The 22,318-nt window shown below is 40.8% G+C and overlaps 2 protein-coding genes across 2 annotated transcripts; one reads left to right on the top strand and one right to left on the bottom strand.

Annotated features, from left to right (window-relative positions):
- Positions 1–1,029: 1,029 nt before the first annotated feature.
- Positions 1,030–3,630, top strand: LOC147427097 (uncharacterized). Its single transcript, XM_086498567.1, has 7 exons — positions 1,030–1,331; positions 1,907–1,938; positions 2,026–2,182; positions 2,332–2,402; positions 2,617–2,737; positions 2,958–3,058; positions 3,258–3,630. Exons 1-7 carry the CDS (start codon positions 1,091–1,093, stop codon positions 3,309–3,311), a joined length of 777 nt encoding a protein of 258 aa, XP_086354693.1. The 5' UTR covers positions 1,030–1,090; the 3' UTR covers positions 3,312–3,630.
- A 16,973-nt stretch (positions 3,631–20,603) lies between these two features.
- On the bottom strand, positions 20,604–21,512 carry LOC147427096 (17.3 kDa class II heat shock protein-like). The gene is made up of 2 exons (XM_086498574.1): positions 21,293–21,512; positions 20,604–21,018 (listed from the first exon to the last, which is right to left on the bottom strand). Exons 1-2 carry the CDS (start codon positions 21,383–21,385, stop codon positions 20,737–20,739), a joined length of 375 nt encoding a protein of 124 aa, XP_086354700.1. The 5' UTR covers positions 21,386–21,512; the 3' UTR covers positions 20,604–20,736.
- Positions 21,513–22,318: the final 806 nt, after the last annotated feature.

The following is a 22,318-nucleotide window of genomic DNA, read 5'->3' as shown; positions in this document are numbered from 1 at the left end:
CACCTAGCATCCAAGATCTATGGGACGTAACTCCCAACACTAGATTTCAAACATGTCAAGCACAATGCTAGTTGTATTGACAATGGTTTTTGATCTTGCAACATTAGTAGTTGCTATTGGCGTCCATTGTATAAGGTGGAAGGTGTGCTTTAAACTATCGCTTGCCACATGGGCAACATTGATCTAAGGTTGTGAGGAGTCTGGAGGACAATGCGTCAAGAGGGCAATGTGTCACACAACTCGGAGATGCACATGATGGGGAGTCTTAGGTAAAGCGGCATAAGAGAATGTTTCAATTAGAAGCACCGAAAGGACAAGTGGGTCTCAATTCTTCACTGCAATAGCATCGAAGCAATTTTAGTGAAAATCAATTGAATGTGGACATTTGACTCGTGCACATTTGCATGTGCGGACTGTCGGCTTAAGGCATTTAAGCATAGTTAACCCTACCTTTGCTCTATGTAAAGAGGAAGAATCAAAGAAAAAGAGTAGAGTTATTTATGGCTTGAACTCTTTCCCATCATGGACTAGATAACCACTCTCACTCTAAACCACTCAACCACTCCAGTATGCTAATTTGTAACGTTTTGGTTATGCTTATTTAATATACTCGCCAATTGCGAGTTCTGCAAAAGAAAAAAAAGTAGAGTATAGTCATGTAATTATATTGTTCTTTTTATTTCTTTTGTAGTTGTATGCTATTGGAGGCAGTGATTTTGTCACTTGTTTGTCTTATAAATTAACTACAATTCAAATGTTTTGTAAAGGTAATTCGAATTCTAATGAATTTATCAATGTACATATTGTTTTTTTTCTCTCTCTCTCTCTCTCTCTCTCTCTCTCTCTCTCTATCACCCAAGTGTAGTACATTGGTTATGCGATTTTCCTCTTGAATAACAAGTCTTGAGTTCAACTCTCCTAGTCGGATAGATTTTTAAGGTCTCTTGGCATAGTTTCCTAAGACGTTAAAATTCTCGTCTTCTTCTCGGAGTCCTTAATTATATATTTTCTCATTTGTATTGGAGGCGGCTTGGCAGATTCAAAATGAGATCGAGGAAGTTTCGTTGATGGGGTGAAATGCGCGGGAAGGATGCCGCAGACTACTGCGTCCTCTCTTCTGCAACCTGCGAGGCTGCGCCCCTTCCAGCAATTTCCCGGCGAGTCCTCCTCTCCTCTTCCGCTTCTGAAGTTGCCAGGCAGGGAGACCAGCGCAGGCCGCGCCTTGTTCGCTCTCTTCAACGGTTATGACCTTGCCAGGAAGAGAGGCAATCTCTATTCGGAGCACAATGCCGTTCGCATCCGCAGTCGCCCTCCCACCTGGCATCCTCCTGGTAATGTCCCCATTACAAACTCTGCTTACATACTCGCTTGTAATGAGGTCTTTATCATATAAATTGGAATTTGTAGAATGAGAAGTAAGCTGGAATATGTAGCACTAGCCAATTCGAAGTTTTCATGTTACCCGGATCTGCCTCAAACGAGGTTAGACAGACAACTCAGCAATGGGGGATAGATGGGCTTTACCTTTGTAAGTTGTCGAGATTGATTGAGGTGTCCTGCACTTTCGTACAGGTTGGGGATAGTGGCAGGTTTGGCACCGTGGCTGAGATGTGGGTCAAGTCCCTTGCTATGTATGCACACTTGTATTCACGTGGTCTTAAGTACTGGCTCAAAGTCAAGAGGCTTCAGTGCTATATTGAGTGCTTGAAAGGAAGTATTTGATCAATTATTAATGTAAACAGCTGTTTAACAGTTACAACAAGAGCTGTGTACATTAATTATTAATGTAAAGAGCTGTTTCACAGTTACAACAAGAGCTCGAATTTTGTCAAACGGAATAATTTGGAAAAGTTTAAGAACCAGGATGTTTATTTAAAAAACCTTCTTTTGGTTTTGTATTCTTCAGAATTGAAGACTCCCCCAAAGCCACCTCCTCAGGTTTGCAGTCTTTGAAGATCAAGATATTACTGAGCTCACTTGAACTTATAGGAGATAGACCTGATGCATTATCTCGAATTTTGATAGAAAAAGACCGTGAGGCTGCCAAGATTCCGACGACGTCCAATTGTTGACCCTTCACACTGTCAAAGGCAACAAGCAGTAGGAAGAAGAAAGGCATCGGAAATCTTGAAGCAGCTGCAAATTGATCTTGAATGCAAAGAGTTGCCACCATACCCTACTAGTGAGTACAATATTTGTTAGAGCAGAATGCACATTAGAAGCGCGTTGCACACTCACCTTTCTAGGTCCCAAGGTGATATCCTGTTAGTGCTGTTTTCTGAGGGTAGACTAATCAATGAATTGCAATTTGCAAATGTTAATGGCAAGCAGAGCCACTTTTGGACGATAAAGAGAAGGCAAGACTTGCAATGCTGTTTGAATGGAGCGGGCGGTTGGACAAGGTATGGTCGTTCAAGAATGCACATTGGAGAAATCGCATGGTCTTTTAAGAAAAAATCAGATTTAAGGAATCTGTTAAACTTAATTTCTCATGGCTGGGTATTAAAAGTTGATTCCTCACAGCTGGATTTCAAGCATTTAAAATCAGAAAGTAAAATTTTGTTACTTTCTTGACGGCTTTATGGTAAGACCAAACTGGGTGGTATTTTGAATCAGGATCAACTGATGGCTGAAATGACAGTTCTAACTAGACAGCCACCAAAATTAAAATGCCGGGTGCGGATGCAAAAGATACCGCAAGGCTCGGTGGAAGAAATGGAGAAGATGGTAGAACAAAGTAAGCTTTGTTTCACAAAGAGGATATTGATCAAGTATAATTGGAATTTGTATTGGGGCTACTGGCATCCTCACTGCCTTATCGAGAACAGAGAGATGTTTTTTCAGTTTTTTAAAGTTTAGTTTCTTATGAAGTTCACGAAAACAAAAAGAAAGTGAAAGTTAAAGCTTGTGCCTTCAATCGTGCATGCTGCTAAGTTTAATAGGTTATGTGAAAGCAGTTGCCAAAGAGATTCAAGAAAGAGAAGAGTTTATAAGAGAAATGGATAAGCTTGGGCAGGCGCAGAAGTATAAGAGCCAAGTACACTCTGAGATTCAAAAGGTGACAAAGATCTCTTCAATCCTTTGTTTTGATAGGAGCCATAACTGCTAGAGAGTGGATACTGATAGATGTCTGTACACAAGAAAGTACTAGTCTTCTTCTACCCACTTCATCACTCATTTAAATGCGATGAATGCTACCATATCTGATTCATAAAATGGGCATGTCCTAAATTGACTTGATTTCAACGTGACCGCAGAGAGTAAAGGAAATGGAGAAGCTTGACATGCTCATTACAGCTGAAGGCAGATAACTGGCTGCTATGTCTGCCTAGAGTACAACATGATGCAGAGAGGCTGGAACTTACACAATCAGTGGTGGCTTTCTTCAAGTAATAGAACTTGTTGATGGTATTACTTCTGTTGAAAGCACAGCTACCTGCCGTCAATCAAACTGCCTGGTTCATTTAGGCAGCATCTAATTAATGGTTCAACTGCTTGTAGTATTGTGAACCTGCTGGAATTTTGTTATACATTGTAGCAATATATGAAAATGTAGCTGCTCTTGTAAGTCTGTTCTGCCATAAAGTTTTTTTGAACTCGATCTAAGAGTATAGATAAACTTATTGTGGGCGAGACAGTCTTAATTTTCAGGTTGAAGCTGGTAGGCAGCTAGAGAGAGAGAGAAAGAAAGAAAGATCTTTTTACATCTAGTACAGACCAAAGACGGCTTGTGAGACTGTGTGTCCTCCATCTACCGGCAAAGAATTAAAATACAAAGTAACAAAATGTGGTTTTGTACTAAGGGGAGGGGATGATCCATGGGAGGCTAGTGTTAGTATACCTGCAATGCCCACTTGTTAGTTTTGCCCACATGTTGCATAGTTTGTAAGGCCCCTGTATAAGGAGAAGCCATTAATGTACAAATATTTGGTGGATTCTAGCTTCCACGTCGATGAGGTCTTTATTTGTGAATGTGGATGGTACGGAGCTAATTCGAAGCCCCACCTTGGGATCCGTAGCCCCCAAAGCAAGGATTCGGGGGCAACGTCTTCGAGGCAAATTTTGAAGGAATGTTCTTAGAATATTCCTTGGGATATTAGGCCATATGTACATGCCGTTAGTACTAAGGCCAGTGGCCACGAGCGGTGGGTTGACATAGTCAATATCGCATATGCAATACATACACTGTGGAAATTCAAAATTTTTGCAATTTTAGGTTCGTATGAATTAGTTGATACAATGCTGGAGCGAAATGGTGTTGATCTACAGCCTGTTGCAACAATTGATCTTGAAAATCCAAGTCGTGTAATTCCTCCAAATGCTACTCTTTTACATGAATGGAAAAGAAGGAACGCAAATGTGTTGTGCATCATTGTCATGTGTGTAAGTGATTCTGTTCTCACTTTGATTCAACATACCACTAAAGCAATATCAGACTCTTTGGGTTTCCAAAGCCACACGATGCACCCAACACAATAAACATCACACCCGCCAAAACAAGTCTCTTGAATAAAGAGCATTAACGAAGAAACAAAAGTGAAGTCACATATTGCACACGACCAAAAGGACAACCAAAGAAACTTCAAACAAGAATAGAGGCATCTTGAGAGGAGGTCCAGTTGTGCTGGTGATCACAAGGCAGTTTAGCTCTGATATTTGGCAAGGGAGTAAGGGCTAGTGGCAGCACCTCTCTACAAAATTTGGACTGTTGGAAATGCTGGGAGGCTATTGCTAGGCTTTATGGAGGTAGTAGCTCCACATTGGATATACCCTCCTCCCCTGGTATGACCTCCACAAAGCCTTGATGCCATTTGCAAGAGCATCACCCTTGATGCAATTCAAAACCGACTAAGATGTACACAGTTTGCCAGCATACTAACTTTGTAGATCTCTTGATATGGGAAATGATAGAGAAGCAATTCCCACTTCCATTGGATGTGGCTTGTGACTGCAAGTGCTTGGGTACGTTGTTGGTGATTAATTGGTTGAGTAGTAGGAGCATCAAAGGCCACGGTGTCTTTAATGAAGAGCCTGTCATGGGATCTACGACCACCAACTGCAAGATGTGAGGTAAACTCAGCCGGTTGATTTTAAAGGGGCGTGTCCGAGTTTACTTTTTGTGGCCTTGTTTACTTTTGCTTGCAGAGGTTCACTTTATAGGTTTTTGTTTTGGCATTTGGGACACCAAAAGGCACGTGCTTGCGTGGTTAGGCCATTGCGTTGCCACAACCCAGGTGTTGAGTTTGAATCTAGGGGGTCACGGACACGTGCGCATTTTGCTTGACATCCATTCACCTCGAGATTTGCGCATGCAGTTGGCCATGCGGACAAGCTATTGCTATAGGTTAGCATCAGTCTTCGACTTTATAGCTTAGGATTTAACTTGGTCCTTTGTGGGGCCTGTAGAAGGCCATGTATGATCATGCAGGTTAATACTTACATAATCTCACTTCACATTACAATCACTAATGCATATAGGCATATGAATAGTCTCTAAGGTAACTTAGCATTTAAATTAATAATAAGTGATCCATTTTGCGTGGAGTCGTGGGATTCTTCCTACTTCTCGACCTCACCCCTTTTTGCTATATATGCGAGCCTAGGGCTCTTCATTAGACATCAGAACCCAAGTACCCGCAAGGGGCAACCAGTTGTTAGAGTTCAGTCTCCTGTCCGGTGGTGGCACCAATATCTCCCAAGAGTAGATTAGAGAGTGAGGATTGTTTTGTGGTTGTGCTTGTTGGCTGTATCCAAGGTAGACATACTTGTTCTCGACGATGCACTCCACGGTGTTGCTCACCCAGTAGGTTGGCATGAGGCGGGATCCTCGTTCCTTGGGTTTTCGGGGTCAAAGTTTTGAGTGCTTTGCAGTTCTGCTACTAAATATGCGTGTCAGGTCATTTTTAGTGAGTTTACATAGTTATTAGCATTTTTAGCCATTTATAAGGATCGTGGGGTTTTATAGTATGTAGGGAAATTCTAGGAATTGCCTATATATGCAACCCACTCCCTTGTACTTTTGGCATGTGTTGTGATCATTGCGGAGCTTCAGCGTTTGGGCACACTCTCTCTCTCTCTAGCGTTTCTATTGCTAGTGTTTCCTATGTGTGCAGCTTCACCCTCTTTCTAGCGTTTTTTGTTCACCAACGATCTCTCTTTGGCGTTTCCACTTGCGATCTCTCTCTCCCTTGCTAGCGCTACCTCTCCCTTGCCGTGTGCACACCCTCTTGGTGTGGCATTGCTTGCGGTGAGTTACCTTGTCTGTTCGGTGGGCGGGTACGCGCTAGGAGCTTGAGTATGAGGAGATCCATTGCGATAGATCCGAGATCTATTGGTTGCCCGGTCCGAAGAGGAGGCTTGCTCGCGGTTGCAGACAAGTTCATCACCCGATTCACCTTGTTCCGTTGCACCTTTGACACTAGTGCCCTAGTATCCAGCACCATACATCCGCCCTAGCATTTTGGGGACCTAGCGTTTTGGTAGTACCAACATCAACGTTTCCAAATCAACCTCTGCATCAGATCAGCCGTAGCGTTTTTGCAGAAAACTCATCCCTAGCGTTTTTCTTAGCATACAACGTAGCATTCAGCATTTCAGCATTGTGCAATCTCTTACGTGACATACATATACGTAAAACATTGCTTAGTTAATGCCCCTCTTACAAGAAACATGGAAGAAAAAAGGTTTGGTTTTCCATGGGGCACTAATTGACAACTTAACCCAACGGTGCACAATTGCTCTCAAGAATTCCATGGTTTACTCAAGCCTTATGTAGGCCAAAAATAGCAATTCTTAAAAATTCATAGATGACGATAGGTGTCATTCTTTTCAACATCATGAACTTATTGATCAAAGGAAAAAAAGCATCACAACGTTTCAAATTCAAGGTCTTCAATGGCAGGCCGGTTTGTGTGGACTCATGGACATGCTTTTAGTATCAATTATTGACTTAAATGTGAGTATTGATAAACATAGGTTTTTGAATGATGAGAAGGTTTCTTGTTCACTCACTTTTATTGATGGGATCTTTTTCGAGTAAAGATCAATATAATAGTAGAAGCATTCAATCACTTTTATCGATGAAATCTTTCTAGTATAGATCAAAAGTGACCAGTACATACTGGAAGCAATGGGCAAACTATGTATCAAAATGCTTGCACCAATATTATTTATTCTGTCAAATATTACATTTGGAGTGTAAAGTCCCTAATCAAAGGCAATAAGAAAATATGGATCCCAAAACTTACTTTTACAAAATTAATTCTTCAAAAGCTTACAAGATAGTAGAGTGGCTTATGAACTGGAACCTTTAGAAGTTTTGGTTGGATTGGCATAGTATTTCAATCTCATGAAAGGTGTTTCACTTAAAACGCTAGAAGCCATGAGATTATCTCAAGATTAAAAGTTACAAAGGAAGGAAAAATCACAAGCATATTGCAATAGTTGTCTCATTCTTCCTTAACTTGGAAGCAATTATGGTAACCAAACGCATGGACCTTTATCTTGACAAACATGTGGTGGTTTGTGCAAATTTTGGTTGCTTTGTTCAATTTTGTAGATTGATTAGTTTCACATTATCTTGCTACTTCAACGTATCGATCAGACCTGAACAACCACACGAACTATGAAACAATCTTGAAAGATTGCTACTTTTGAGTGATATTGAAATGGACCAGTTTTTTTTGGGAACCTTTCAAACTTTTCGGTGTAACTTGCATTAAACTGTAGCTAGAGATCATGAGAAGGGATAATTTTACATGCACTTTGAGTTGTGAAGCCTTGCTACTTCAACATCTTGATTAGACCTAGACAACCACACGAACTATGAAACAATCATGAAAAATTGCTATTTTTGAGTGACATTGAAATGGACAAGTTTTTTTTGGGAACCTTTCAAACTTTTCGGTGTAACTTGCATTAACTGTACCTAGAGGTCATGAGAAGGGATAATTTTTACATGCACTTTGAGCTGAAATAATGATGAACAATCAGTTTTGGAAATTTCCCTTGCCGTTGGACCGTTTTTGGCTAGAGAAAGACCATTTTAGGGTGAAAAACAAAAGTCACGGAGGAAGCAAAGATGATTTGGTAACTTGTCAACATGGTTCCTAAACTATAAAGGTATTGAAAGCCACTTGTGAAACTACATGAAAACGAGCCCAAGCTTGGATCGGTGGCAATTTTGCCTTTCAAAGAGTTGTTGAATGCATGTCCACCAATAGTGGAGTATGCCATAAAGGACAAGGCATGGGCCAAACCTACATCAATGGAGGAGCTCAAGGTTTTGTATCACTTAGTCCTAATCTTGTTGAGTGTGGTAGAATCCGTCTAGCTAGCCTTACAGAAGCTATAGTTTAAGATTATGGGAGAGGAAGCTATTAGAGGGTTGTTGCGGATGATGTAGCTATCACAAATGTAAATAAGGAGTTGACTACATTTGTACTAGGTGAATCAACAATTGTGTCTGCAATGGCTAAGAATTGTTAATTATTTTAGTAATTGCATGCAAACCCAAGGTACTGCACTAGCTTAACTAAAAGCAAAAGCTGACAAAATAGTGAATCGACAAGCTCGGGATTGGCACAATTACTTGAAACACAAGTGTTCTACCATAAACACATGCAATCAAATCATCCTTTTGGTAACATACCAAAAGTGCAATATTTGGGTTGTGAGTTCCGAAAACAAAGGTTCCATGATACCAACAAAGCAGACAGAGATTGATTATCTTAGCAATACCATTCTCTTGAGCGGATATGGAGGTATAAAAGTACCATTCTTTCCATGTCTTGAAATTAGGCCAAAACATTGGTCGGGTAGAAGCATATAGGCATAAAATAACCCAAGAAATAGAACATTTGGTTTTACACAGTAAATTTAAGCTATACAAAAATAATACCTCAAACGTTGAGATAATTTTTCGATTATTTACAAAGAATATTATATGTAGCTAAAAAAGAATGATGGTGTATTGCCATGACTTCCTTAGTGAGCATGGGTATATGCTCAAAACCTTCCCCACCTAATCTGGCACATCCTCTTGTTCTTTAAATCTTGTGGTGTCGCTTGTTAGTTGACATGTTGAGAGGGGTGCAACATCTATAGTTCTTTCATCAGCTTCCATATTCCACACAATGTCTCAGTGTGTTTGGAGGTCTTTGTTGATAGGAGAGAAATCATGGGCTTTTCGCACAAAAAGCCCGGTCTAGAAGGCTTTTTCAAAGGTAACCATGAAGTGAGCAGTTTGTTACATACTCTTGAATATAAGTGGTATGCACTATGTTTTGTTTCCTTCGTATCGATCTTAAAATTTTCTCATGTTCTTCGCTTCCACACCGAGCATGTTTGTCCTAAAGTGTGAGCTTTGTCCTAAAGTGTGAGTCAAGGAGAAGAGAGTGGATTTATCCCACATGCTGTGGAGCAAGGCTGTAGAGCTACTTAAAGCTCATTTCATGAATAAATAAACAGAAACTCCATTTTGCACTACATGCTTGTCTACGGTGAGCTTGTGCTAAGCTAAGTCAATACTTAAGATTGTGTTTATGAGTCCAAGCTAATTCTATCTTGGAACCTACTTCACTTGAGTGATAACCTTGCTTACACACACTCACACATTGACGCTATGTTTCTCTTTCATCCACCCTAGCTAGCACCATCCAATTCCTAACATTTGGTATCAGAGCCATGGTCTACTAGCTAGGATTGTCATTATGCATTAGTGTGTGTTAATTATTAACATCTCCATTAGATCGATTAGCATTTCATAATTGTTGTCATGGCCCATTAACATTTTCATAGTTAAGTTGGATATCTCACTAATTAAGCACTAATCTAGTTATGTGTGGGCATGTCCTTGGCACACCCAAGAGGCCACTACCCTAGGGAGAAGATTAGTATCCAATTTTTGCATACTCTAGTCACTTTTGTGTCCTAGTTTGCACCTCCAATTAATCTCTCCACCTTTGCAATCACCTAACAACATTGACCTCATCCTGAAGTGCTCATTTCAAGATTTCCATAGAGCCTTGAAGCTCTGCAATCCGAGCCCGAGGACTCCATTAAACCTACCCTCAAAGTTGCCTATATTTAGGTGTGTGTGTGTGTGGAAGCCTGCTAGCTCGAATTTAACAATCCATTTTTAGGAGCTCCACCACAAGCAATCACGTGGGCTTTGTTGGCTAGTGCACCACAAATGGAGCGCTGACTCGTGGGGTCCGAGGTTCAAATTGGCTAATCTAAATTGGGCAAGTTGGGCGGATCCGAAAGTTGCATAAAAAACGCTTTCTTTTGATTGGCGGGTCCGCTGGGATAGATTCCCACAGCCGATATCTTTACAGCACCCGCTCCACAAGAAGGTAGTCCCGCACGCCTTGCCCAAAGGCTTTGCCCGGTGTGCCCTGGAGCTGCCCGCGCCTGCCCGGCAAGCTGCCTTGTTTCCCGGACTGCCCTCGCCTTGCCCTTTTCTGCCCGGACTGCCCAAAGGGCTGCCTTCTTGCCCGGCTTACCCGACCTCTAATTCGGCCCTTGATCCCGCAAGCACACGTTGCCTCCAAGGTCCAAGGCATTCAAAGGCGGACCTCAAGATCTCATCGAGCTTCAAAGGGCATTTCCAAGCAATTTAAGGAAGGGTGAAAATTCAAAACATTATCGGGCACTCCAAGGCCTACCAAGCTTACGGCAAGAAGCTTATTACCAAGCTTCAAGGAGTTCTTTCGAGCATCAAAAGCAAAAACGAAGAGTTATTTTCCCTATCTGTGAAGAGGGGCTTCACCGACGGTGAAGAGGAGCTTCACATTGAAGGGAAATTCCAAAGTACACATTGACCTTGCAACCAAGCACAACAAATTTTGTTGCAATGTATGTAATTGTATTTGTCTACATGGATGACATTATGTGCTTTTGTAATGGGATAGACATTGGCATTGAAGAGTCTCCAATTGCTAAAATCTCTCTATGTGTGAAGATTTTGTGACAAAGTGTATGAGAAACACCGCATGCTTGGGCTCTCGAAGTATGACCAAGATGGAAGAGAAAGCATTAATTTTTTGCTTAAACCTTTTTATAGGATATATTAGCATTTTGTTGCATGTCATTATGACGCATGGAATAAAGCCTGATTGCACAACAAAAAGGGGGACAGAAGCACTCGTTCGAGGGGAGGATACGAAGTCAGACCATGAAGCAGTTGAAAGCAACAGTAGAAGCAACGAAGGCAAGAGACCTGACAGAGGATCAACTCACATAGTAGAAGACAAAAAGGATGAAGACGAAAGTAACGTTGTCTTTTATGAAGACCCATTTTGAAGATGCAGACTCTCTACTTGTAGGGGAGGACTTTTTCCTGTGTAGACTTCATCATCCTGTGTGGATATCACCATCCTTTGTGGATTTTGTGGATTTTATTATCCTGTGTGGATATCACCATCCTATGTGGATTTTGTTAGCCTTTGTGGATTTTACCATCCTATGTGGATACTAGCTTATCATCCTGTGTGGATCACGCATCTTCAGTATCTTGTCATAGTCCAAACCTCAAGGGGAGGATTGTAAGGTGTGAGCTTTGTCCTAAAGTGTGAGTCAAGGAGAAGAGAGTGGATTTATCCCACATGCTGTGGAGCAAGGCTGTAGAGCTACTTAAAGCTCATTTCATGAATGAATAAACAACAACTCCATTTTGCACTACATGCTTGTCTACGGTGAGCTTGTGCTAAGCTAAGTCAATACTCAAGATTGTGTTTATGAGTTCAAGCTAATTCTATCTTGGAACCTAATTCACTTGAGTGATAACGTTGTTTACACACACTCACACATTGACGCTATGTTTCTCTTTCATCCACCCTAGCTAGCACCATCCAATTCCTAACATTTGGTATCAGAGCCATGGTGTGCTAGCTAGGATTGTCATTATGCATTAGTGTGTGTTAATTATTAGCATCTCCATTAGATCGATTAGCATTTCATAATTGTTGTCATGGCCCATTATCATTTTCATAGTTTAGTTGCATATCTCACTAATTAAGCACTAATCTAGTTATGTGTGGGCATGTCCTTGGCACACCCAAGAGGCCACTACCCTCCATGGCTAGATAGGCTTGGTTAGGGAGAAGATTAGTATCCAATTTTTGCATACTCTAGTCATTTTTGTGTCCTAGTTTGCACCTCCAATTAATCTCTCCACCTTTGCAATCACCTAACAACATTGACCTCATCGCGAAGTGCTCATTTCAAGCTTTCCATAGAGCCTTGAAGCTCTACAATCCGAGCCCGAGAACTCCATTAAACCTACCCTCAAAGTTGCCTATATTTAGGTGTGTGTGTGTGTGTGGAGGCCTGCTAGCTCGAATTTAACAATCCATTTTTAGGAGCTCCACCACAAGCAATCACGTGGGCTTTGTTGGCTAGTGCACCACAAATGGAGCGCTGACTCGTGGGGTCCGAGGTTCAAATTGGCTAATCTAAATTGGGCAAGTTGGGCGAATCCGAAAGTTGCATAAAAAACACTATCTTTTGACTGGCGGTTCCGCTGGGATAGATTCCCACAGCCGATATCTTGACGGCACCCACTCCACAAGAAGGTAGTCCCGCACGCCTTGCCCAAAGGCTTTGCCCGGTGTGCCTCCGAGCTGCCTGCGCCTGCCTTGCCCGGCAAGCTGCCTTGTTGCCCGGACTGCCCCCGCCTTGCCCTTTTCTACCCGGACTTCCCAAAGAGCGGCCCGCTTGCCCGGCTTACCCGACCTCTAATTCGGCCCTTGATCTAGCAAGCACACCTTGCCTCCAAGGTCCAAGGCATTCAAAGGTGGACCTCAAGATCTCATCGAGCTTCAAAGGGCATTTCCAAGCAATTTAAGGGAGGGTGAAAATTCAAACCATTATCGAACACTCCAAGGCCTACCAAGCTTACGGCAAGAAGCTTATTACCAAGATTCAAGGAGTTCTTTTGAGCATCAAAAGAAAAAACAAAGAGTTATTTTCCCTATCTGTGAAGAGGGGCTTCACCGACGGTGAAGAGGAGCTTCACATTGAAGGGAAATTCCAAAGTACACATTGACCTTGCAACCAAGCACAACAAATTTCTTGCAATGTATGTAATTGTATTTGTCTACATGGATGACATTATGTGCTTTTGTAATGGGATAGACATTGGCATTGAAGAGTCTCCAAATTGCTAAAATCTCTCTATGTGTGAAGATTTTGTGACAAAGTGTATGAGAAACACTACATGCTTGGGCTCTCGGAGTATGACCAAGATGGAAGAGAAAGCATTAATTTTTTGCATTAACCTTTTTATAGTATATTTTAGCATTTTGTTGCATGTCATTATGACGCATGGAATAAAGCATGATTGCACAACAAAAAGGGCGACAGAAGCACTCGTTGGAGGGGAGGATACGAAGTCAGACCATGAAGCAATTGAAAGCAACAGTAGAAGCAACGAAGGCAAGAGACCTGACAGAGGATCAACTCACATAGTAGAAGACAAAAAGGATGAAGACTAGAGCAACGTTGTCTTTTATGAAGACCCATTTTGAAGATGCAGACTCTCTACTTGTAGGGGAGGACTTTTTCTTGTGTGGACTTCATCATCCTGTGTGGATATCACCATACTATGTGGAATTTGTTAGCCTGTGTGGATTTTACCATCTTGTGTGGATACCAGCTTATCATCTTGTGTGGATCACACATCTTCAGTATCTTGTCATAGTCCAAACCTCAAGGGGAGGATTGTAAAGTGTGAGCTTTGTCCTAAAGTGTGAGTCAAGGAGAAGAGAGTGGATTTATCCCACATGCTGTGGAGCAAGGCTATAGAGCTACTTAAAGCTCATTTCATGAATGAATAAACAACAACTCCATTTTGCACTACATGCTTGTCTATGGTGAGTTTGTGCTAAGCTAAGTCAATACTCAAGATTGTGTTTATGAGTCCAAGCTAATTCTATCTTGGAACCTAATTCACCTGAGTGATAACCTTGCTTACACACACTCACACATTGACGCTATGTTTCTCTTTCATCCACTCTAGCTAGCACGATCCAATTCCTAACAGTGGATACCCCTTCTAGTCAAAATTTCCTTGGAAAGCCACGTTTGTAATATCAAATTGCAAAAGCTCAACTTCTGATTTGTAATCACTTGTGAATTTTTTTCTCATTTATAACAAGTTGTAAACCATGGAAATTGGGAGGTATAAAGGTCAAAATGTAAGTGAGAAAGCTGATCTTTTTGGAAAAAAACGCTATACGGATGAGCTGACACTACTTTGTGCAAACTTATAATCATCATTACTCCCTTTGTGGTAATCAAAATCAAGTTTCAACTATTGCATTGTTTTTTTCTCCTTTGGCTCTTTCATTTGAGTGCACACGTTGTCACTTTGGTTCAAATCTTTGACTATGCTCAATGAACATAAATTTGATGCTTTAATGGTATATTTAAAGTGAACAAGATGTCCACTTTTTTGAGACAACTACCCAATAGATTTGCACAACCTTGGACACTAGCACTTCCACATGCCTCGCGGATGAAGTTCCTATTAGAAAAAATTTGCAAAAAGAACTTAAACTAGAGCATTTCGGATCATTCAATTGTCAAGCTAAAAAGAGTACCATGTTGCAGTGAACTTCCTTTTGCAAGTCCCACCACTAGGGACGAGTGTTTCAATAGCAGTAAGGGCCCACTTTGTTTTTGACTACCCAATGGTGTCTTTTTATGTGTAATATTATATTATTGTAGCTTTGTAATTGCTGCATATTTCTCTTCAACCTTTGCCGCTACTAGTGTATACCAATGGTTTCAGAGAAATGCGATGATTTTGGGAGATTAATGATGTAGTTTAGCGGTTCCGTTTCCCAACTTTATGCAAAGGATAGCAGAGTAAGAGCAGGTGATTAGTGATCAAAATGAGATTTGAAGAGACATGTAAACTTTTATTTTTCTAAACAAAAAATAAGTAGAATTGGAAAATAGAGGTAAAAGAGTGACTATTTGATATAGATATATGTACAAGACACTTTTTAGAGGAAAATAAGTGTTTTTTTTTTCAAAATTGTAAAAATGACTATTTTTTGCCACTTCTCACCCATGTTTTTGTTTATGTGGCAAGTGGTGAATCTTTTTTTGGGGGAATCCAAAGTGAGTGTTTTTTGAAAAAAGAGCAATGATTGGTTGGAGAATAGAAGCAAAAAATGAGTTTTATTTTTATATATATTGCAAATAAGAACCACCACTTGAGGTCCACTTTTTGATTTTCTTTTAATTTATAAAAAGTAGATTATCACTCCCAAGATGGCAAGCATTTGCATTAACCACTAAGAAGCCAAGGCAGAGGAAAAAAAAAAGCGTTGTGTCAACCAACTTTGAGTAGCTTGATAGAGAGGAATACTTAACTCTGGATGGGCCCCTCAAGGGCTCTTATAGAGAGCTTGGCAAGTGCTATGCACACGAAAACTTTTGTGGGCTTAGGAGAACAAGGTACAAAATATTTTTGATGTGAAAATTGGCACGGTAATTGAATCCCAAATCAAGCATACATATATTCAAATTGAAAGCATGCAACAAGTCTCCTACGAGAGTAGTTTGGGCCAGCAATGGCAAGGGAGAATAATGAATTTTTTGATGTGAAACCAAAAATAAACCACAAATGCATCCATCTTACCATCATACTTATTGAAAGTCAGTTTTTCAATGATTGGATTTTTGGAGTTGTCGTCTCTACCTGGTCTACGTGATGACTTTCCAATTTCCTTGGGTGGATCGCTCTTCGAAGAGAGCACATGAAGGACCAAGTCTTGTAGGAGTTGGTCATGCAATGCCTCACACTCTAGCTCCATTGCTCTCTTTTCTTTAGCTACTATGCATTGAGCTTCGTGTGCCTGATATAACTTGTGCATCATTGTATGGAATGTGCACTTTGCATTGTCGCATTTGATGGGCACAAACGTCCAGTTCTTGGCTTCTCTTGCTTGTTGCATAGTGGGTTGCACAAAGGGCATGTATTGCTTGTTTACTAGATATGGGCTTTGTTCGCTCCACTCCACTTGCTAAGATTTGAATCCTCTTTTGTACCACAACCGTGTGCATCTACTCTATTTGCTTTGATGAAGTAGTTATCATGGCCATGTTTGGATTGCCATGGTGTCAGCTTGCTACTCAATTATAGACTTGGTGTTTTTCTACTAATGTATGGTGAACAGTTGCAAATCCAAATCCCCATCCTAATCTAGAGGATTGGCTTCTCTATGTACCCATTGATTTCTTGCTCACATATTCAACTTCAAGAATCTCCTAGGAGCCATGACACAGTTCCAATCTAGTTGTTCCTCAAACAAATCATGACATTATCATAGCGACCTAATGAACAACCTAATCTTGGGATGGTGTTTATATGTCTGGTCCTTGGCCATTATCCCCACATGAGGCATTGAAACACATCCAGTCATGTCATGCCGAGTCGAGTCCAAAGTCTAAAAAAGACGTCCATATTTTTTCCTCAAGAGGGGAGGTGTGGTGTGTGACTAGATAGGCCAAGGTGTGAACACTCTTATATATACCAAGATTGCATTAGTTGTTTGCAGCTCGTCGATATAACGAGGTGTGCTCTTGTGTGCTAGAGACACTTGTTTTGGTCTATTTCTCCCTCTCCCACTTATGTAGTTCATGTTAAGTATGGAACCTAATTTACCCCTTGCAATTTTTTGTATTAAAAATGCATATTTGTAAGGCCCCCATAGGAGAAGCCATCCTGCCTGAAGAAGAATCACTCGCCAGAAACCAAATGTTTCATGATTCTGAAATATTCCTTTTTGTCGGAATATTATGGCCGGACGACGGTCGGATAACGGCCGATCGTTTGATTGGTAGTCAATGGCCGGTGGTCGGAAGTCAATGGCCGGTGGCCGATTTCAAAGGCGGACTTGTCTTCTCAAGGGCGGCCACACATGGACGGATTGGAGGGTCCATTTGGACTTGTATACACAAGGGCCGCTACACACGGCTGTCTCTCATGAGAGAGGGCAGTCCTTTTAGCCTATAAAAAGAAGCCATTTTTACACATTTTGGAGTATGATGTTGATGCAACAAGGTGGGTGTGTGATTGTAAGAGTGAAGCAAGGTGAGAGCTCTATTAAGGGTATAATCCCTTTGTAACCTACTTTTTATTTGAAGTACTAAAGCCATTGAGGAGCTGCTTTTCCGTGGATATAGCTCACATTGGGTGAACCACGTATATCGTGCGTTCTCTCTCTCTCTCTCTCTCTCTCTCTCTCTCTCTCTCTCTCTCCTGTATAATTTCGTGTGTGATAATTTGTCTCTCTCCATTAAGTAAAATACTCATTTATCTACTTAGCTACGTCCTATTTCATAACAGTTTACACTCGTCTCTCTTGAAAATTAACTTGCAAGTTTAGCATACAAATTTTTTTAAATGAAATATTAGTGGTACAAAAGAAAAATAACAACCTTTATTTTCTCATCAATGCAAAATGGGTTAATGAGCTATGAAAATTTCAAATATATATATGTATTATCACAAACCATGGAGTAGAATAAGTGCTAAAGAAAAGAAGCTTAGCTTTGTAGACGCCTTCTCCAACTACAACATCGTCCATAGCACCTAGTGATTGGCCTACAGTCAGAATTTTTACATGATGTGTGACGTTTTCTATGCTATTGTGTGCAAGCTCTACTAATGGCTAGTATTTCTCCCATTGCAAACACTAGTATTCTTCATATATATGCTAAATAGATATCTACAATGGATTCATTCAAGGATAGCACCCACAAGATAAATTTGATCAATTATCAACATTCACAAATAGTCCTTTGCATGATAGATAAGTGTCACAATCTAAGCCTAAAAATGGGCAACCTATGATACTAGAAACTTCTAAATACATAGAGGGTTGCTAAATGGTGATCCTTAACACCAGGTATAAAATGGGATTCCATTCTAAGCCAACCGCATTTGTCAAGATATTAGTGGTTTATAAATTTATTTTTGTAGCCAATAAATAAACACAATGGATTTTGGCTATGCGTGGAGTATCTTGTGTTGCTTTTTTGATCATCTTGAGATGACATTTGACCTTACAACATATCAATAATAAGAAAAAAACCTTAATCACCCATTTTTATAAATAAATGGATATGAATGTCCATATTTGACATATTCAAATATGTCAAAGTAGACAATGCCATCACATTGTATCAAGTTGCTAATCAAATTTTTTGATTCTTCAATTGTCTAATTCATAGAAAAGATTCTCTACTTTCCTTACTACAAGATCCTAATTGCTTTTGTTGTTATGCACATATCTTTTGGTATATGTAGATATTTGCCCTTGATACCATTTCTACTGAAGTAATAAGACCCTTGCTTGTCGAAGCAACTTTAAATTGTAGAGTCAATAATCTATTCTTAATTATGCTTTACACAACATGAACCACCCTTTTTTGACACCAATAAGGCAAAGGAGATGAGCTAAGTAGTATCGTTAGCAATAGCTAGGAAGCCATCTTAGTTTGTTTCAATTGGTTTCTCTTTTGAGTACCTCAATGGAGAACTAGAACTTCGTGGAGTTCTCGAAATTTCTTGAGCTGAGCATTCAAGTGTCTTCCTTTTTATAAATCTTGTGTTGTTTTTTCATATTGTGGTGTGTGTCCGAACAGGCTTAGTGTGAACATCCACTATAACCACTTGATTATATAAGGAGATGCCTAGCCATGGTGCTCATTTTGGTCTCAATCTCTCTGAGCACTAGGCACATCACAATACATTGCATAGATTGTAATACATGACAAGTTTTGGTATACTTTATATGCTTAGTCGTTATTCATTTTTGTTGCTTTTTTAAATTTATTCTGTGGTACTAAAAAAAGCTATTGGGCAGGTTATGCCTCTAATGCTTGGTGCTCTTGCTATACAACTCATGGGCAACAACAGAAGAATCATATTAACTATATCTTTTAAATTCTCGTTTGCGTTAGTGGCCTAATCTCAAAGAGCACCTTTGATGCTCAATACAAGAGATAAAAAAGGGTTCAAACTTTAGTTATTCAAAACAATTAGGAGATGTAATCAACTTGATACAACCGGCAAGCGTATACCTATACTGTGCATCCTTTTGTAGTCTTCCATGACCAAATATGCATACAATTGTGTGTTAAAACAAATGACAAAAATTACATCACATAGGCTCGACAACACTTGAGAATCCTTTGGCAATCACTACATAGCTCGTTATATAAGGGCTAGTTGGCTCCACCCATTGACATTAGTTGATACTCACATTGCTTGAATAGAAAAAGAACTGGCAGAAAATAATGTCCAAAATACATATTGAGACGAGTGTCTTCTAGTTTTGTTGCAGAGAAAATTGCGGTTCACAAAAGGATATAGTGATGCCAATAGTACAAACAAAGGCTCTCAAGAAACAATTAAAGCCTTAAGCAACACAGTTCATTAGGACCTCACTACAAACGATTAGCAACAAATTAAAGAAACAAAGTTGTGCCGACTTACGCAATCAAAGTGCATCCACATAGGGATATGCTGCACATATGCCAGTAAACACTCAGAATTTTTAAATAGTCAATCACAGCTGACCATCCATTCTGAAGGAATCAGCAAACGAACCCATGGAATATAAAGTCACCGTAACTATTGACAAAATACTGCATTCCATGATAGCATTAATAGAGTGTGAGAACAACTTACTTTAAACACTAGCAAAAATTGTCACATGAACAATTTCATTCTAGATACTAAACCAAAGTTATGATCGAGAAAACTTACATATAAATCGAATGAATACTTCTCATTTGATGTGATCTTGTTTTCCCAAATCAAAGTGTTGTCATGCAAATCAGGATGCTCAAAAAGCAAACCCACTCTATCAATGCATATATAACTTCCAAGTCGAGGGTTGCGTCCACGCACTCCGAGAAACTCCACCCAATCTTGGATCATAAATGCTAGAAAGTAAATGCACTCGATTCACGTCACATATCTTTAGGGAGAATGAAGGAAGATTGTTTAACCCACTTTCCTTTTGCCCAATATATAGCTCCATGGTAGCCTAATTGAACCAAGTAAACTCCCACTACAAGAAGAGAGATCCTCATTGTTGCCTCAATTAAACTTTGATTATTATGAACCGTCATTGGGCTTACTTCCACAATGAGGTATTAACAAATGTCTCTTGCTCTTGTGTTGCTATTTTTGAAACGGTTACTCTTGGAAAAGTAGTCCAATGTTCTGTTTGAGGAAAGTTTGGCCAAGCCAGGAAGCCGTAAATTACCAACAATGAAAAATTAGTCTTGGCACTCAAATAATTTGGCCACATCTTTAATGTGTATCACATGGTAATATGGCTCTGCTTGCTTCTTTGTAGATGAGGTCAATATGCAAAAGAGGGACCATATTCTTCCGCGTGTATGTTTTGAAGTCATGGAACCCTCCATCTCAAGCTAAGGTCAAGTCCCCTATATAAAATAGCATATAGGCTCGCAGATGTTCTAATCGTTCATGATACATACCTCCCTTGAAGCACTAGAGAATAGCCTCCTCTCTATGCTAAGATCCCAACTATACGAGATATGTAGCGAGATGGATGAATCGATAGAGGCATTCGATGCCTTTACTCTCATGATTACTTTAAAGAGAGAGTAGAAAACACCATATGAGCTAAGAGATACAGGGCTTGAATCCTAACCCCCTTCGACGAACCATGAGCTATGGTGTTAGTTCTCCTTGAGGAGGGTGGAGCCAACAGGGACATCAAAGCTTCTTGGTTCATGAGGGGGCGATTCAGGGGTTTTTGGGACAACAATGGTAAGCAAGCCATCTTGACAAGCAGCAGACATGGTCTCAAGATTGATGTGGTTAGGCAAGTTGAACCTGCGCATGAAACGACCGGTGGGCCGCTCCACGCGAACATACTTCACCTCTGAAGTCTCCTTGTTGTCTATTTCACGCTTTCGTTCCCCATAGATCTTCAAAATGCTGTCCTTCTCAATTTGCACCTACAAGTAGTGATGACAAGAAGGCATTGCAGAGAGGAGCTCGATACAATGATGGATGGCTATTGGATCCGGCTGATCAAGAGCTCCATACAGCTTAAGACGATACGGCCCCAAGACATGGGCAACACATGATGTTATATAGACGTCATGCACTCACACACAGTAGGCTCTTTTTCTCTACATAACAACCCATGCATCATTCATGGTAGTACACTCACACACATAGGGGCACACACACATGCACAAGAGACATCTGTTTACAAGTTGCAATCACCTTCACGTCAGTGTTGCGCAAGCCCGGCACATCGACAACGAAGATGAAGGAGCCATGCAGCTCCTTGACGTCTACAGGGGTGCTCACCGCCATGCCCGCCGTTACTAAGTTCCCTGCACACAGCCTGTGGTCTATAAGCTGAAAGCGCCCCTTCGCAAGCGGCTGACTCACCCTGCCAGTTCTAAAGCGTCAGCAGAGCTTCCTCCATGGGCATCGGCGAATGGGCGTGCCTTCTTGGGGGTTTTACACACAATGCGCCTTGGGCAGTAGGGACGTACAACCTTACAACCTTCACTGCCCAAATTTGGTCCGTCTATAATTCACAAGAAGTTTTTGACAAATTCTCCTTATTATTTCGACATTGTAGACTAAAACATCATCATGAGCTGTTGCGAGAGAGGGAGCACATGCCTAGCTATGTGCGGTTGGAGGCAAGGGAATCATCATCTGTTGTGAGCAAGGGAGTGCATGCCTAGCTAGGTACAGTTGGGGGCAAGGGAATCATGATCTGTTGTGAGCAAGGGAGTGCATGCCTAGCTAGGTGCGGTTGGGGGCTGACACTCCCTTGTCCCCAACCGCACCTAGCTAGGCATGCACTCCCTTCCTCCCAACAACTCATGCTTTTGAACCGTGTAGTGGAAAAGAGGTCCTTTCTCACATTGGAAAATGTCAAAACTAGTTGTTTCAGTGACACGGGCAATTCATTAAGGATCAACGGTAGGGGTGCGATCTCCAAACACGATGAGATCAAAAACATTGAATCATCGTGCCAAGGAGGGCAGGACGTCTATAATTCTGATGGCGAAGTGCTTAATGTCTTCATGCCATCGAAACACTAGTTACCAGCAAGCTCATCCTCACCTCTGCTCTTCCCTCTTCTCCTCACTCTTCCTAAGCTATGGCAAGCTAACATGATATCAGAGGTGCCAAGCCTCCACTTGAAGCTCTTGTGGAAGAAACCCCTTGATTGAACATATCAAACATTTACCGCTTGATCTCGGCTTCATCTACAAGCTTTTGCACAAA

Source organism: Adiantum capillus-veneris, chromosome 24 (genome assembly GCF_014529385.1).
Source record: "Adiantum capillus-veneris isolate H3 chromosome 24, ASM1452938v2, whole genome shotgun sequence".
In the NCBI taxonomy this organism is placed as follows: domain Eukaryota; kingdom Viridiplantae; phylum Streptophyta; class Polypodiopsida; order Polypodiales; family Pteridaceae; genus Adiantum; species Adiantum capillus-veneris.
Note: the sequence above shows the minus strand (reverse complement) of the source record. Positions and strands in the feature narration are given on the sequence as shown.